General features: G+C 41.3%; 3 protein-coding genes across 3 annotated transcripts; 2 read left to right on the top strand and 1 right to left on the bottom strand.

Annotated features, from left to right (window-relative positions):
- Positions 1–4,947: 4,947 nt before the first annotated feature.
- LOC149654943 (uncharacterized) lies at positions 4,948–5,740 on the top strand. Its single transcript, XM_089844970.1, has 3 exons — positions 4,948–5,107; positions 5,161–5,501; positions 5,618–5,740. Exons 1-3 carry the CDS (start codon positions 4,948–4,950, stop codon positions 5,738–5,740), a joined length of 624 nt encoding a protein of 207 aa, XP_089701096.1.
- A 292-nt stretch (positions 5,741–6,032) lies between these two features.
- On the bottom strand, positions 6,033–7,432 carry LOC149654944 (uncharacterized protein F54H12.2-like). Its single transcript, XM_089844971.1, has 3 exons — positions 6,874–7,432; positions 6,446–6,781; positions 6,033–6,295 (listed from the first exon to the last, which is right to left on the bottom strand). Exons 1-3 carry the CDS (start codon positions 7,430–7,432, stop codon positions 6,033–6,035), a joined length of 1,158 nt encoding a protein of 385 aa, XP_089701097.1.
- Positions 7,433–10,688: 3,256 nt separating this feature from the next.
- On the top strand, positions 10,689–15,923 carry LOC149654945 (uncharacterized). The gene has a single exon (XM_089844972.1). It carries the CDS (start codon positions 10,689–10,691, stop codon positions 15,921–15,923), a length of 5,235 nt encoding a protein of 1,744 aa, XP_089701098.1.
- The last annotated feature ends 304 nt before the right edge of the window (positions 15,924–16,227 follow it).

Consider the following 16,227-nt stretch of genomic DNA (forward strand, 5'->3'; position numbering starts at 1 on the left):
TAATTGCAATTTTTAGTGGGTTTTGAATCTTATTTTACCTTAAACTTTCGAATTTCGCGCCTATTAATGTACTTAAAAGATAATTTAAATTAACTAAGTATGAGATAGAAAACATGGGGCTATACTAACAGCTTGTGCAGTTTTAATCTTAATTAAGTATTTTATTTCAAAGTTACTCGAGTTCTCATCCAAATATGTATATTCATGGATGGACAATATGTTAATGAATGATGGGGTCATTCCTATTTTAGAGGCCGTTTTCCATAGTGGAAAAATTTTTAGTAGGATGGTAGTAAAAATAGTAGTATTCCCCCTACGAGGAAAATCGGAACCTATGATGGAGAAAATAGTATGAATTGCTACATTGTGCCGACTAACCATAAATTGCCGCCTTTTCCAAAATATTGCAGACTAACCATAAATTTCCGCCTTTTCCAAATATTGCTGACTAACCATAAATTGCCGCCTTTTCCAAATTATTTCTGACTAACCATAAATTGCCGCCTTTTCCAAATTATTTCTGACTAACCATAAATTGCCGCCTTTTCCAAAACATTGCTATATTACTGTCTTTTTCCGTGTAAAGAGCCGCATAATTAGCCTTTCGTGAATAAACAGGAAAAATGAAATGGGGTAATGCACTGGCCTTTTAACAAGGCGTTTTAAGTGTTCTAATTGCGAGGCCAGTACAGAATGAACATGCAAAACGAAATGTTGGAATAATACATTGGCCTTTTAACTAGGGGTCCTAAGAGACCTAATTGCGAGGCCAGTACAAACGAGATTAGACCAGGTTAGGTTAGGTTTGGTTTAGGCGAGGCGGGTGAAATTCCATGTCGGGCCTTTCAAGTAGGCGTTGGTAGTGGCCTACTTGAGAGGCCATTAGAAAATAAACATGCAAAACGGAACCGTGGACAATTACACGGGCCTCTGAACTAAGCGTTTGTAGTGGCCTACTTGAGAGGCAAGTAGAGAATAAACACGCAAAATTAAACTAGGGACAATACATGGAACTCTTATCTATGCTTTTATCGTCGGCTACTTTGCCGTTCGTGAATAAATATTAAAAACGAAATGGAATTATCACATTGGCCTTTAAACTAGGTGTCCTAAGTGGCCTAATTGCGAGGCCAGTACAGATATGTCCTAACGTTCAAACTAGATAAGTATAGGTAAGGTTAGGTTAGGTTAGGTTGGGTTAGGTTGGGCTAGGTTAGGTTAGGTGTCGGGCCGCTCATCTTCGCGTCAGTAGTGGCCAACTTGAGAGGCCAGTAGAGAATAATCAAGCAAAATGGATCCATGGACTATTACACGGGCCGCTCAACTAGGCGTCTGTAGTGGCCTACTTGAGAGGCCAGTAGAGAATAAACAAGCAAAATGGAATCATGGACTCTTACACTGGCCACTCAACTAGGCGTCAGTAGTGGCCTACTTGAGAGGCCAGTAGAGAATAAACAAGGAAAAGGGACCATGGACAATTACACTGGGCGCTCAACTAGGCGTCAGTAGTGGCCTACTTGAGAAGTCAGTAGAGAATAAACAAGCAAAATGGAACCATGGACTATTACACTGGCCGCTCAACTAGGCGTCAGTAGTGGCCTACTTGAGAGGCCAGTAGAGAATAAACAAGGAAAAGGAACCATGGACAATTACACTGGCCGCTCAACTAGGCGTCAGTAGTGACCTATTTGAGAGGCCAGTAGAGAATAAACAAGCAAAATGGAACCATGGACTATTTCACTGGCCGCTCAACTAGGCGTCAGTAGTGGCCTACTTGAGAGGCCAGTAGAGAATAAACAAGCAAAATGGAACCATGGACTATTTCACTGGCCGCTCAACTAGGCGTCAGTAGTGGCCTACTTGAGAGGCCAGTAGAGAATAAACAAGCAAAATGGAATCATGGACTCTTACACTGGCCACTCAACTAGGCGTCAGTAGTGGCCTACTTGAGAGGCCAGTAGAGAATAAACAAGGAAAAGGGACCATGGACAATTACACTGGGCGCTCAACTAGGCGTCAGTAGTGGCCTACTTGAGAAGTCAGTAGAGAATAAACAAGCAAAATGGAACCATGGACTATTACACTGGCCGCTCAACTAGGCGTCAGTAGTGGCCTACTTGAGAGGCCAGTAGAGAATAAACAAGGAAAAGGAACCATGGACAATTACACTGGCCGCTCAACTAGGCGTCAGTAGTGGCCTATTTGAGAGACCAGTAGAGAATAAACAAGCAAAATGGAACCATGGACTATTTCACTGGCCGCTCAACTAGGCGTCAGTAGTGGCCTACTTGAGAGGCCAGTAGAGAATAAACAAGCAAAATGGAACCATGGACTATTACACTGGCCGCTCAACTAGGCGTCAGTAGTTGCCTACTTGAGAGGCCAGTAGAGAATAAACAAGCAAAATGGAACCATGGACTATTACACTGGCCGCTCAACTAGGCGTCAGTAGTGGCCTACTTGAGAGGCCAGTCTATCTATTTTGAGCGCATTTAGAGTTCAAATGGATTTTATTTTTTGGAAATACGGCAGAGAAGATTATATTAAATGCGGTTCTGGTGCTCGAAAACCTCTTAATGAATAGCGATTATTATATTTCACAAAAACGTCTGTATCTACTGCTTGAATATTATGGCCTCCAAAACCGATTTAATACCCCATACATTATACAAATTGAAAACTTTCTGCCTTTTCCAGAAGTTTTTAATTGGTCATACGACTGACTTTTAAGTGCAGTTTCATACCGCGTTTAAGTCGATCAAATGGCCGACTCGGTATGCAGTTTTACACTGCATGCGAGGACTACCCTCACTTAAACGGGTATAGTTCTGCATGTAAGAACTGCCTTAGCGACAAGGGATTTCGTTCGGAATCGTTCCCTCAAGGCGGAACCTTGCTATAAATATAGCATTAATCACTAATAATAATCATAAATTATACATAGAGTAAAACCAAATGATAGCGTTTTAGTCAGAATTTAGTTTTCCATAGTATTTTCTCCCTCATCGGTTTAGCTTTTCGGTTCTAGGAAAAATACTACTATTTTTACTACTAACCTACTAAAAAAAATCCCACTATCGAAGGCGGCCTCTAAAATAGGAAAGATCCGAATGATGTTATTCTATAGTTTAGCTTGAATACCAGTAATTAAATCAAATACCTACACAATTCATAGCAATTTAAACCAATAAACAAACGGCAATGGGGACTGTGGAAATAGCAACGTAACCCTCCGTTTCTAACGTGGTTACGTTGAGAGAATCTGTGATGTAAACCTGAAAATTATTTCACCAATTAAAATATATAACGACACTGTCCTCCTGGATTAACCAGCACCACTGATACTTATGAATTAACCAAACCACTGTTGGTAACAAATAGTTTATAAAATGATAAAGGTAACATCATAGTATGACTGATTCAATAGGATCAAAAATGTTTTAACGAATAATCTGGGTATCTGGTCCTCTACATTGGTTTAGTTTCAGGAATTATATCACACACCTTCACAATTAGCAGCATTTTAGTGAGATAAACAAATAATGAAACCGAGTATACCTGTCCTCAAATGAGAATGTTGACGCGCCAACAAACAGTCATTAAGTTACGTAGCTTAAACCGGTAACCTAGGCCCTAGGGTTAGGATTTGTAGCATGAATCGAAGCAGACTGCGAATTTTTGTAATTCCAATCCAAAACAGTGCTGGAAATAAGCTTTCTTATAATCTTTAAAAGGAAAGACACTATAAACACTAAATTACATTGACAAACTAAAACTTAAGCCTTGGCCGTAAAGAACGTCGAAAAGCTTACTTTAAATGATATAAAAACTTCTATTAACTGTAATTATTTACCTGAATTACTTTTCTAGACGAAAATTCGACCTGATAACGACGTATTTCTTATTAAGGGTGCTACAGTTAATTAGAAAATACATATAAAGGTGCTCAAGCTCGGATGAAATACCAAAGTAATTTGTTAGCGTCCACTGCTAAGAAATTAGGAAAATCAGCAAGAAAGCCAACGTAACTTGTTAGCACCCACAAACCTAGGCCCTTCTAGTTTTCAACGAGAACGAAATGTAGAATTAGGTTTAAGCGTGCTATAAGGTTAGGCTGACTTCTGACCCAAAAGTAATTTTTTGACGTACTATCTTAATTAGTTAAATTACAAAAATTAGAATTCATTAATTAAAAATCGAAACAGGTAAGTTTCCCATTTAATAAATGCTTGTTAATTTAGAAGTATTCCGAAAACTAACTTCGCTATACTTTTTCCGTATGGCCTATGACAATTTCCTCAAAAAACGAAAAATTTTTAATGCTTTTTCTATGGGACGCTAACCCTAAAAACTGTGAATTTTCCTTTAACATTACGGAAGGGTGTCATGTCATATCTACAAGGGCCTACCGGCCCTGTAGAATTTAAGCTAATTTTCATTTCAGATTTGTGAGTTCGATGCGCGTGGCTTTTAAACGATCCAAAATTTGTGAATAACCTTCCACAACAATTAAAATATACTCGGTGCAAGTTTTTATGAGAAAAGCAGTGGTGAAAATATTTCTTATAAATGTTTGTGCTAAATTCACAACGTTCTAGACCACACTTGAAATCCATCATATCTGAAATTGTAAGTGGTATGGCTACATTACATCTCTTGATTTGGCCTTTTAGCAAATTTCTTTAAAGGTGCAAATTGATGAAAAATGTAGAGTTTCTACCCCCTTAAAGAGCGAGTGAAATGGCCAAGCAACTATATATACACCGGCTTCTCTATATTGGATCTCTCCAAGCCATTTCTCTATAGATTTCACTATGATTTTATCAGAGTAAAATACGGAGATAAGGCCATACTACAATTCACTGATACCGGTTTGTTTATCTATCACCCTATCCATGTTTTTATTTCCCCACACGCTAACCTAGACTTTCATTCACAGATAGTCTTATGTACAATATCAAAACCGAGGATCTGTACGCTGACTTTAAGGAGCACGGGGATCAGTTTGATTTCTCTGGATACCCTAAATCACACCCTCTTTTCAGTGATGCGAATAAAAAAGTGTTGGGCAAGATGAAAGACGAAATGGACGGAGTTCCAATAAAGGGTACTATTAGGTTCATTGTTGAGGTTAATTGAAATAAACCTTTTACGCTCTAGAGTTTGTAGGGCTCAGACCAAAGCTCTTTTCCATTCTTTCCGGATCTGGAGAGAAGAAGACGGCGAAGGGGGTCTTTCGTCGCGTTGTGAAGCGGGACATCCATCATTCGGATAACCGCGAATGTTTATTCGGTGCAAAGGAGACAACATTCGTCATGAAAAGGATTGTTAGCGTTCATCATGATCTGTACACCGTCAAACAAACCAAAAAGGCCTTATCGGCTTGCGACAACAAGAAATACATCCTCCTAGGCGGAATTAAAACACTCGCTTACGGACACCATTTCATCGACACATTTAATAGAAAATGTAGAGCTCTAGAGTCGGAAGATGAAAACGAAGTCTCTAAAATAAACTTTATTTTGAAAAATTGCATAAATATGTTACACTTTTAGATATGATTAATACTTCTTTTCAGTCTTATTAAATGATTACTGAAGCGCTTCGCGATCTTTAGATCATTCCGGCGTTGCCTCCGGGTAAACCCATCCAAAAAGCTCTTTGTACTATTCTTTCCACTCCTATGTATAATATACAAGGCACTGTATTGCCCGCAAACTTTACTGTCGAGACTTTGTAGTTGTCTCCTTACACACGACCATTTCTTACAATGTTTCGATAGAAACAATCCTATACTGGGTATAAAATATGGCGGCAAGCCGAAGCTATCGAAATAGTAACCGACACGTAGGGCGTCTATATAGATGGAAACCCAGTGCGACCCCCTTCTATGGTGCTGGTCAAAGTTTATGAATAGAGACATTGGATATTTGGAAACCTTATGAGGTAGCCTATCCGAAGCAAAAACTCCTAAAAATTCTCGGGGTTTTTGATAGAGCGTTATTTTAAATCTACTGTATTTGTTGCTGACATTAATAATCGACAATCACGTTTCTATTTTTATCAATTTGAATCAAGCTTTGACACTCGGCGTAAACGATACAAACAACGGCTTCGGGTAAGGCGGTTGTAAAGCCCAGATCTAATCGTAATTGACCTTGTTTAACAATATTCCAGAAGTTTGAATCACTAGCCAAAATATCAGGGGTTAAATCGAAGGGATATAAGGTGTACCCATTAGCGTACTCGAAAGGGGATATATCGTTACCGTCGTCCTTATAATGAATATTACACCCTGAAAACAACGTGTGGTACTTTCTCATAAACAAGCTTTTAGTAAAATTCGGAGCGAAGGCTTTAGAAGGTATCTGGTCGTAATCCACATACAAAGCTCAATGATTTAAATTGTAATTTTTAAAGTTAAAGGGGTTATGGGTTTAGCTACCCTTGAACGCCTTGTTGGAAACTAGACCGATTATGACGCGAGAAGGGAGGGCGCCTAGATGTATATTGTCGAAACTCTGACTCTGCGTGTACGCTGACAAAGTTTTAGTTTTAATCTCTGTTCGCATAAAGTTATACTGAGCAGCGCCTCTAGCGAGAGCAGCTTCATGCCCCAATAATATTTTAGGCGCCAGTTTAACCTTGCGTACATTTATCCCATCTTCTTTATGCATTATTTTACAACCAGCGAGGGTCGCGGTCTCTTTAAACATCAGCACAAATTCGTGTTTGTTTCTCAAGAATTTCATTTTAACATCAAAGGCATTCACCAGATATTCTGGTATATTAAATATGTCGGAAAAAACAGGGCAGTAAAATTCGATATCCACAGATTTTTCGACGGCTTTCTTTCTAACTAGAAAACCATACTGGTTAGATCGTCCATCTTTACAGCCTGGTCTTTAACCCATCCAGCAAAGGACAAATGAGTGCTTTTAGCGGCTGGGCCATAGTTTAGGAGTGATTCGATGTAGGCACGATATGAGTAGTTGTTTGCCACTGGTGTTACGAGGGTGGAGCCAAAACAGATTTCAGAAGTTCGCCATACAGAGTGAGCTGCGTTATTTACTAGAGCTACCGAAGCGTCGTCCGGTAGAATCCCACCATCATCTTTGGTCACACTTAGTCTGGTGTAATGCATCGTTTGCGCTAAATCCATGAAATGATCCCCGTTCCCGGGGATGTGGTATTCGACGGTAGAGCTGTCATTGAGTGCCGATAGGGGTTTATACCAGGTCCATTGTTCGTGTTCTATACTTGTCTGGGTAGCTGTTGGAGCAAAAATATCGACTTCACTCTTCAGGGCTTGAACTGAGAGCATTTTATCGTGAGAAAATGTCGCGTGGTTTCTTCTTTGCTCCCTTGAGAGTAACTGAGGGTTAAAATAAATGCCTTCTAGGATTTCGGTGACATTTTGTAGGAGAGCCATGGGATCCCTGTCGGTCCAGACTTTTTAATCTTTTTCGCCGTAGTCTTTTTCTTAGTTGGGGGGTATGGGGCCTATTCTGTAAGCTTCGGAAGCGAGTTGTCGATCGACATCTCTCTCGATCTCGAACCGAGATCTCGAAAATCACAAAAATGGTATTCTGTAAGAAGTTGTTGAACTTAAACATCTCGATTATCGACAATGTTGTCGAACTAGATATCGACAGGGTAGTAGCTGTCGAGATCGTCTTTTCGTTTCGAGTAACCCTTCTTTCATGAGTTTTAATCTTAGTGTAAATAGCTGCCCTTCTACATTTAGCTCGCTTTGAGTTAGATAATCAAGCTAGAGAAATTATTAGGTGAATTTTACGAAGACACCGTGTTGTCAGAAGTATATAAAATTTCATATATACCTCTGGTGTTGTAATGTTAACGCCCAGGCAAAACAGTTCCCCTTAAATTTTGAAGGGACGTTAAATAAATTGCTTTTAATCTATAGCCATCTTGAAAATGCTGCAAGAAATGTGGAATAATGTCTGCGCTTTTCAACTGATTCCCCGAACATTAGGTACACCGGTACACGGTATCAAATATACAGACTTTGTGAGTTTTGGGGTATGATTTGAAACCATATTCTAAAATGGCGGCCCAATAAGTAACAAAGATGTCCCGACGGGCAACGATGCTGAAATATATGCAGGGACGTTTCTCTTAAGTCGTAGGTGCACATCAAGAAATATGGCTTGAATGCACGGCCATCTTGAAAAAAGGCGGCGAGAAATATAACTATCCTTTCGGAATAACGTCCTACCCTCGAAACCGTTCGACTAAAAATAAAAAGTGTCTTATGGGTTTCGGGTTTAACATGCCGTCATCTTTTAAAATGGCGGTCGAAAAAGTAACACTAATGTTATGCCCCTTTGCTTGTAGTTAGAGATAAATCTATACGTTTAGAGCAGTCGAATAAAAACTTTATCCTGTAGATCATAGGTTATGGTTATGTAAATAATAATATGGTATTAGCCAAATTACTTTTAAGTACTTATTTTTATACTGTCTATCCTACTTCAAATTAGATCGCTTAAAACCTGCAAGAATTAAAGTAAACCCTCACATCCTAAACAAAAATAAACGATCCTAGTTTTTCGTTCGCTAATAATAGTTTCAAGTTTCGCGCCTCCTAGAGTCCTATTATGATTGGTCCCATGAAACGGAAGTGCGTTACTCTTTCGACATCTATGCTGTTCTCGAAGATCGAGAACTCCGGTATCGAACTCGAACGATACATGTTATAGAATACCATTTTTCGTTCGAGAAGGATCTCGATCGATACGACTATCTTCGAGATCGTGCTCGCTTCGAGATCGAGATCGACATCTAAGAAAATTACAGAATAGCCCCAAATAAATTTTTATCTCAAACTTTCCGATTTCAAGTTCTCCCAATCTTATATTTCCCAATCGGAATTTTTATTCCAAACTATTCAATTCTCATTTCTCCCAATCGAATGGTTTCGTCTAATATTTTATGCTGCAAAGGGTTGCTTTCAAAACGACTTTGATTATTTTTAATGCGAATAGGCAAATTATTAGAGTATTTTTTCGAGACTTTTTTAATATTTCCTTATATATAAGCTTTAGTTGAGTTAAAGGTTCATTCGTTTATTGAAATGAAAGTCGATTGGATACAAACCTCTAAAGGAAAAACGGTCCCCTTAGTCCGCGGACAAATAATGTCCATTAAAAATACTGTCAGAAATAGAAATTACTGGCGTTGTTCATTTGCGAAACGCCAATTTATAATGGCAACGGAAGAAAAATCTGTAATTTATATATAAAATAATCACAATCATGCCATCGACCATTTGCAAACCATTAAAAAGCGGGCCATGGAAAAAATGATAGAGGAAGTTACGGCCAATCCTTTGGAATCGATAAACAAGTAAGTTTGAAAAATCTATTTGTGAAAGGTGCTCAGGTTGCCGGCTCTAAGCCTATGTGTTTAGGTAAGGTTAGGTTAGGTTAAATAATTTTCCTACCAATTAATGTGAAGTGTTATTCTAAATATACTATATTTTTCTGCTAGATCCACGAGAAAGTTCGTGCACAAATTATCCCGGCGGCAGAAGGAACAGATCGTGAAGATCATGTACGGGAAGCATTGCCTTCCCATTATTCAGCGAAGTCATCCCTTTACAGAAGTCGACATCTGGTTCATCCAGCCAATCCTTTAACGCTCAAAGAAATCGACTTATCTGGCCAATAGACTAGAACGAAATCGGAACAAAACTTCTTGCTTTTAAACGATGGCTCTGAGGACAGAATCATAATTTTTGGAACTGAGCGAATGTTGAAGAGGATATGCTCCGCTGAAAGAGTATGCATGGATGGAACATTTAAAGCTGCACCACCTCTCTTTCATCAACTTTACACCCTTCACTGCAAAGTAGAGCAGAAAATACTTGCGCAGCTATTCGTTTTACTACCGGAAAATAAACGATCCACATATAATCGAATGTTTGACGGCATAGTGAAGGCTGCTTGCAATCGAGATTTAATATTTAATCCCCCTGAATTTATGATTGACTTCAAAGTCGCAATGGTTGCTTCAATTGAGGGAAAGTTTCCTTCGTCTCGTTTAAGGGGATGCTTTTCCATAATGCACAATCTATTTGGCGCCAGGTCCAGACACGAGGCTATGTGGACATTTATAGCAAGAATCCTGATTTTGAAAAAGCTATTAGAAGGATGATTGGTTTGGCAATGGTTCCAGAACATGTTGTCGCAACTTGACGTCACGAACTCTAAAAAACTAGATACTATCTTTTTGTAACTTTTTTATAACTTGTATATAACAAACGGTGTAAAACGGCGAAGGGCAGAGTTGCCTAAGGAGTTAACGGATAGAGTTCTTTGCTTGTAAATTTATCTCGATTTATAACGCGCAGTATCACTGTTAGTTTAATTTTAATGATCTCAATAAAACTCTGTTATTATTGAAGTTGAGTTTTAGTCTGGTTTTCGCATGTAAGGCTTATTAGTTCGCGACATTTTGGTGCCGAAACCCGGGAGTGAGAACTTTGAGAACGAGAAATTAGTGGACTAGTAATACGAGAGTTCATGAGCCGCCGAATCTGAGGAATTCATCGGAAGAACTATTATACTTGAGGATCTTACATGCCTAACCTATCTATGGAGACCATTAAAAAATCAAGAAAAGTAATTCGCCAGCGAACGACAGTACTATTGAGTAAGATCGAGATGTGTCTGCTAGATGAGAATCCGGACCGAGAAATCTTGGGAGAGTTACTGGAGCAATTAAAAGGCAAGAACATCAGTCTTAACCAGCTAAATACACAAATACAGTCGATGACAGACGAGACAGACATCGAAGCCGAGGTGGATTTAGCGGAGGACTATGCCGAGAAGATCATTGTTTGGACGGCACGAGCAACAAAGGCCATAACAGCTTCAGCGCTAGAAAGACCATCAGAAGTCATCCTGCACGAGACTCGAACTCAAGAGAGAAATAGCAACAGGACAGCAACCGTAAAACTGCCAACATTAACCATTCCAAAGTACAATGGAGATCGAGCCGAGTGGCAGAATTTCTGGGGTCAATTCGAGGCTTCAATTCACGAGAATCCTACGCTAGCGGCAGTGGATAAATTCACCTACCTGAAATCCTTCCTTGAGGGCCCAGCGTTGTCAGCAATAGGAGGATATACCTTATCAGAAGAAAATTACGAAGCCGCGATAGAGAAGTTGAGCGACCGTTTTGGCAAAAGATCGGATGCAATTAACACACACATGGTGAAGCTCTTACATCTTCAGCCGGTTAAAAGAGCGTCAGATGTAACATCATTAAGACATCTTTATGACACCTGCGAAATTCAAGTGAAGAGTCTAGAGGCTTTGGGAACGTCCGTAAAAACGTATGGCACCTTTCTCTATCCTATCTTAACGCAAGTTTTGCCGCATGAGATTCTACTGGAGTTCAATAGGCGATATGACGATGAAGAGCAGAGCGCGCAAACCTTGCTGGAGTATCTGAAGCGGGAAGTGGAAAGCAGAGAACGAGCCACAGATCTTCGTAAAGACGAGGACGAGAAATATACAGCATTCAATAGCCGATGGACTAGCAACAACGTCAAGAACGAATCCAGCCATTCTAAACATTACCGTAATCTTAGGAACAAGCCTTCTACAACAGCAGTACTCAAAACAGCATTGAGCAAGTCCTGCATGTACTGTGGTGATTTACAACATTCTACGAGAGAATGTCGAGCATTATCGATAGACCAGAAGACGGAACTCATCAAGAGCCAAAATCGATGTTTCGTTTGTCTTGCCCAAGGTCACATGGCGCGTCGCTGTCCATCAGGAGTCAGATGTGGACATTGTCAAAGGAAACACCATGAGTCAATTTGCCGTAAACAGTTTGAAGATCAATCTGAGCCTAAAAGTATCAGTTCAGAGTCGGAAGACAGCTCGCAACCAGAGAAACGTACCATGGCGATGAGTACCATTATGCCACAATATGAGAGAGACTTATCCCAACGACTACTACTTCAGACAGTGGTCGCATACGCAGAGGGTGAAAACTCCAGAGTACCGGTCAGATGCCTTTTCGACGGAGCCAGCGAAGGAACGTTCATTCAAGGGAATTTGCGACGCCGTCTAAACCTTCCAGACGTAAAGGAGGAAGTTGTTGATGTATTTCCCTTTGGGAAAGAGAAACCTGAACGAGTTACCAGAAAAAGGGTGAAACTGACGTTGAGAAGTACTACAAATCCTGAGGCGTTTGCGGATATTGAAGCCTTAGAAGTACCAATCATTAGCGGAGCGATGGTCACGGTACCTGGGAAAGGAATTCGGAGGTATATGGAAGACAGTAATCTACCCCTGAGCGATATTACCGAGGTCAATGGGATACCAGTTCCGCAAGAGGTCCTGGTATTGATCGGAGTCGACTACTTCTGGGCATTAAATACCGGAGAGAATAAGCGCATGGACGGATCTTTGGTAGCGGTGAAAAGCATCTTTGGCTGGTCGGTTCATGGGGCACAAAGTATGTCGTCATCTGTTAATTCTATCCAAGTCATGAAAGTCAGCGTTCAAGAGACCGAGATAGCAGCGTCATTAAAAGCCTTTTGGGAGATTGAGTCTCTTGGAATAACAGAGGAATCAGTATCATCGAAGTCTGAAGACGAAGTATTGGTTAACCACGAGAAGACTCTCATTTTCGACGCCGGAAGATATACAGTTCGACTACCATGGAAGAACAGTCAAGATAAAATTGGCAGCAATATGGCCCTATCCAAAAGGAGGCTAGAAGGCTTAGTCAAGAAGCTAAAACAAGATCCTGTCCTCTATATGAGATATCAAGACGCTGTATCTGAGATGTTGGACCAAGGCTTCGCAGAATACGTTCCTGAGCAAAACATAAACCAAAAGGAAGGGCTACACTACTTGCCTCATTTCCCTGTCATCCGAGATGACAAGTCTACCACGAAATTGAGAATAGTACACGACGCCTCGGCACATGAGAAGGGTTTCCCTTCGCTCAACTCTTGCCTGCATGTTGGGCCCAGCCTGGTTCCAGACTTACTAACCATTCTGATCCAGTTTAGACAGTACCGAGTCGCCCTGATGAGTGATGTCGAGAAAGCCTTCCTCCAGATATATCTCGACCCTATTGACAGAGATTATGTCCGTTTCCTATGGATAAAGACTATGCCAAAGACAGATGAGCCGTTGGAAATCATCCACTTACGAATGACAAGGGTTCTATTTGGGGTCGCCTCCAGTCCGTTCCTATTAGCAGCCACTCTACGATGTCATTTCAAAAAGTATGAACACCAGTATCCTGAAATCAGCGACATGTTGGCGAAACGACTCTACGTCGACGATTTAGTCACGGGGGGAGAGACCGTTGACGAAGCCAAGGAAGTATATCGCGTTTCAAGAGAGATATTCAGTCACGCTGGCATGAATCTGAGGAAATGGGTGACCAACTGCCGAGAATTAGCCGATTTATGGACTGAAGATAGTACACCAGTAAAACAACTCGGCAAGGTGTCAAGCTCTAACCTGCTCAAAGTCCTTGGCATGTCCTGGGATCATGAAGAAGACCTACTTACATTCGACATATCCTCATTGCTCTACCTACTGAAAGACAAAGAAGATACAAAGCGAGGTGTCCTGAAGGCAGCGGCGAGAGTTTTCGACCCTATTGGTCTGCTATCACCATTCTTGATCAGAGTAAAATGCCTTTTCCAAACGTTATGGGTGAAGGGAGTCGGATGGGACGATAAATTACCAGAGGAGGTGCAAGAGACATGGGATGATTGGATCATGGAGCTGAGATTGGTCGACAGGGTTAAAGCACCGAGATGGTATTACGCTGGTTCCAACGCCAAGGTCGTACATCAAGAATTCCATCTATTCTGCGACGCTAGCGAATTAGCTTATGGAGCTGTCCTGTATTTACGCCACGAGACTGAAGATGGAGACATTGGAGTATCATTGGTCTCTTCGAAAACTAGAGTTGCACCCATAAAGGCCCTTACCATTCCAAGATTAGAACTCATGGCAGCTGTTATAGGAGCCCGACTTCTAAACCACACGATGCAAGTATTCGAAGGCTCAGTATCCAGCTATAGTTGTTGGACAGATTCAGAAATAGTTTTACATTGGATTCGAGGTCTATCCAAGCAATGGAAACCGTTCGTCGCCAATCGAGTCGCAGCTATCCAGCAACATACCGAGCCAAGTCGATGGTCACATGTAGCCGGCAAGCTTAATCCAGCCGATATTGCATCAAGAGGTTGTCATATCCGGAACTTAGCAGAAAACTCCCTTTGGTGGAAGGGACCACCATGGCTGACGGAACAGAAAGATTTATGGCCCAGTTCCTCGAAAGCAGCTACATGTCCTGACGAAGAAATCATGCTGGATGAACGAAGGAAGATCGTCACGCTCTTCTGCAATTTGAATCCTGAACCCCTCTTGGATGTCAACAGACACAGTCGAATAAATCGAATCTACAGAATTACCGCTTGGATTCAACGTTTCATTCAAAATCTAAAGACCAACGAATCTTCGAGACAGAGAGGTCCTTTGTCCGCCACAGAGCTCCTAAGCGCCAAACTCTATTGGATACGTGAGATCCAGCGCCAAGCATATGCAGAAGACTACCAAAGCTTATCTGAGAAGAAACCACTATCCAAGACCTCGAAGTTACTTCAGTTCCAACCGTTCCTTGAGGATGAAGTCATAAGAGTTGGGGGACGTCTTCAGTTAGCCACCATAAGTTATGGGCTCAAGCACCCGTACCTGTTACCGGCCGATCATTACTTAACAGAGTTAATAGCAAGGAATTCGCATGAGATGGTCAAGCACGGTGGGCTCGATAGCACCCTTGTCCAGTTGCGAGACGAATTCTGGATTCCAAAAGGACGACAGCTTGTAAAGAAAATCGTCCATCATTGCGGGAGATGCAGAAGATTTCGAACCAAGCCAGGAGCCCAAGTACCAGCTCCTTTACCAGCTGATCGAATAACAGAGTCTCCTCCGTTTGCTACCACCGGCGTCGATTTTGCCGGACCATTGTTTATAAGAGGCGAAGAAGGAGAGAACAAAGCATACATCGCGCTCTTTACTTGTGGAGTGACTCGAGCCATACACCTGGAAGCAGTGACTGACTTAAGCACCGAAAAGTTCATGTTGTCTTTTCGCCGATTCATTTCTCGAAGAGGACTCGTATCTACGGTTTATTCAGACAACGCTCGGACCTTCAAAAGAGCTGAGAAGGACTTAAAGGATCTCTACAACAAAATCACGGAAGATCAGTTCCAGGACTTCCTGGGCCAAAGAAACATCCACTGGAAACATATCGTGGAGCGAGCAGCATGGTGGGGTGGATTTTGGGAGAGGCTCGTAAGATCGGTGAAAGATTGTCTGAAGAAAACACTGGGGCGTAGCTATTTGACGTATGAGGAGCTGAACACCAGTTTGATCGAGATTGAAGCCATCATTAATTCCAGGCCCCTCACATACAACTTTACTGACATAGGCGAACCCTCTCCTTTGTCTCCTTCCCATTTTCTTATCGGAAGACGCCTAACAAGTATCCCGAGTCAAGATTTCTCGCAAGTACCATCATCAGTCGGACGAAACCAGCTGACTAAAAGGCTACGCTACAGACAAATGCTGCTGGACCAGTTTTGGAATCGATGGAGTAAAAGCTACCTGCTGGAATTGAAGACCGCACATGCTAGTAAACCAGTACATGGAGTTCGCGAATTCAAAGAAGGGGATGTGGTCCTTCTTGCTGAGCCAAAACTACCGAGACAAAGCTGGCGTATGGGCCGGATACAGCAACTTTTCCCCGGGCGCGATGGCTTGATCCGAGCGGTGGCAATCAAACTTCCTGGAGGGACAATTTTACGACGAGCTATACAGATGTTGCACCATTTAGAAGTTTCACAATGATGAACTGTGTCCATCGGGGGGAGGATGTCGCAACTTGACGTCACGAACTCTAAAAAACTAGATACTATCTTTTTGTAACTTTTTTATAACTTGTATATAACAAACGGTGTAAAACGGCGAAGGGCAGAGTTGCCTAAGGAGTTAACGGATAGAGTTCTTTGCTTGTAAATTTATCTCGATTTATAACGCGCAGTATCACTGTTAGTTTAATTTTAATGATCTCAATAAAACTCTGTTATTATTGAAGTTGAGTTTTAGTCTGGTTTTCGCATGTAAGGCTTATTAGTTCGCGACACATGTAGAT

The sequence above is a fragment of the Phalangium opilio genome, unplaced genomic scaffold, assembly GCF_054372755.1.
Source record: "Phalangium opilio isolate 3A_F unplaced genomic scaffold, DU_Popi_V2 ptg000078l_1, whole genome shotgun sequence".
NCBI lineage: Eukaryota > Metazoa > Arthropoda > Arachnida > Opiliones > Phalangiidae > Phalangium > Phalangium opilio.

What these genes read in the sequence shown, in the direction of transcription:
- LOC149654943 (XM_089844970.1), top strand. Translation starts at nt 4,948, where the DNA reads ATGTACAATATCAAAACCGAGGATCTGTACGCTGACTTTAAGGAGCAC. An exon ending in GGACGGAGTTCCAATAAAGG is followed by an intron (nt 5,108 to 5,160) that starts GTACTATTAGGT and finishes TTTACGCTCTAG; the next exon opens with AGTTTGTAGGGCTCAGACCA. An exon ending in AGTCGGAAGATGAAAACGAA is followed by an intron (nt 5,502 to 5,617) that starts GTCTCTAAAATA and finishes CGCGATCTTTAG; the next exon opens with ATCATTCCGGCGTTGCCTCC.
- LOC149654944 (XM_089844971.1), bottom strand. Translation starts at nt 7,432, where the DNA reads ATGGCTCTCCTACAAAATGTCACCGAAATCCTAGAAGGCATTTATTTT. An exon ending in AAAGATGGACGATCTAACCA is followed by an intron (nt 6,782 to 6,873) that starts GTATGGTTTTCT and finishes TTAATATACCAG; the next exon opens with AATATCTGGTGAATGCCTTT. An exon ending in TTCCAACAAGGCGTTCAAGG is followed by an intron (nt 6,296 to 6,445) that starts GTAGCTAAACCC and finishes CGTTGTTTTCAG; the next exon opens with GGTGTAATATTCATTATAAG.
- LOC149654945 (XM_089844972.1), top strand. Translation starts at nt 10,689, where the DNA reads ATGTGTCTGCTAGATGAGAATCCGGACCGAGAAATCTTGGGAGAGTTA.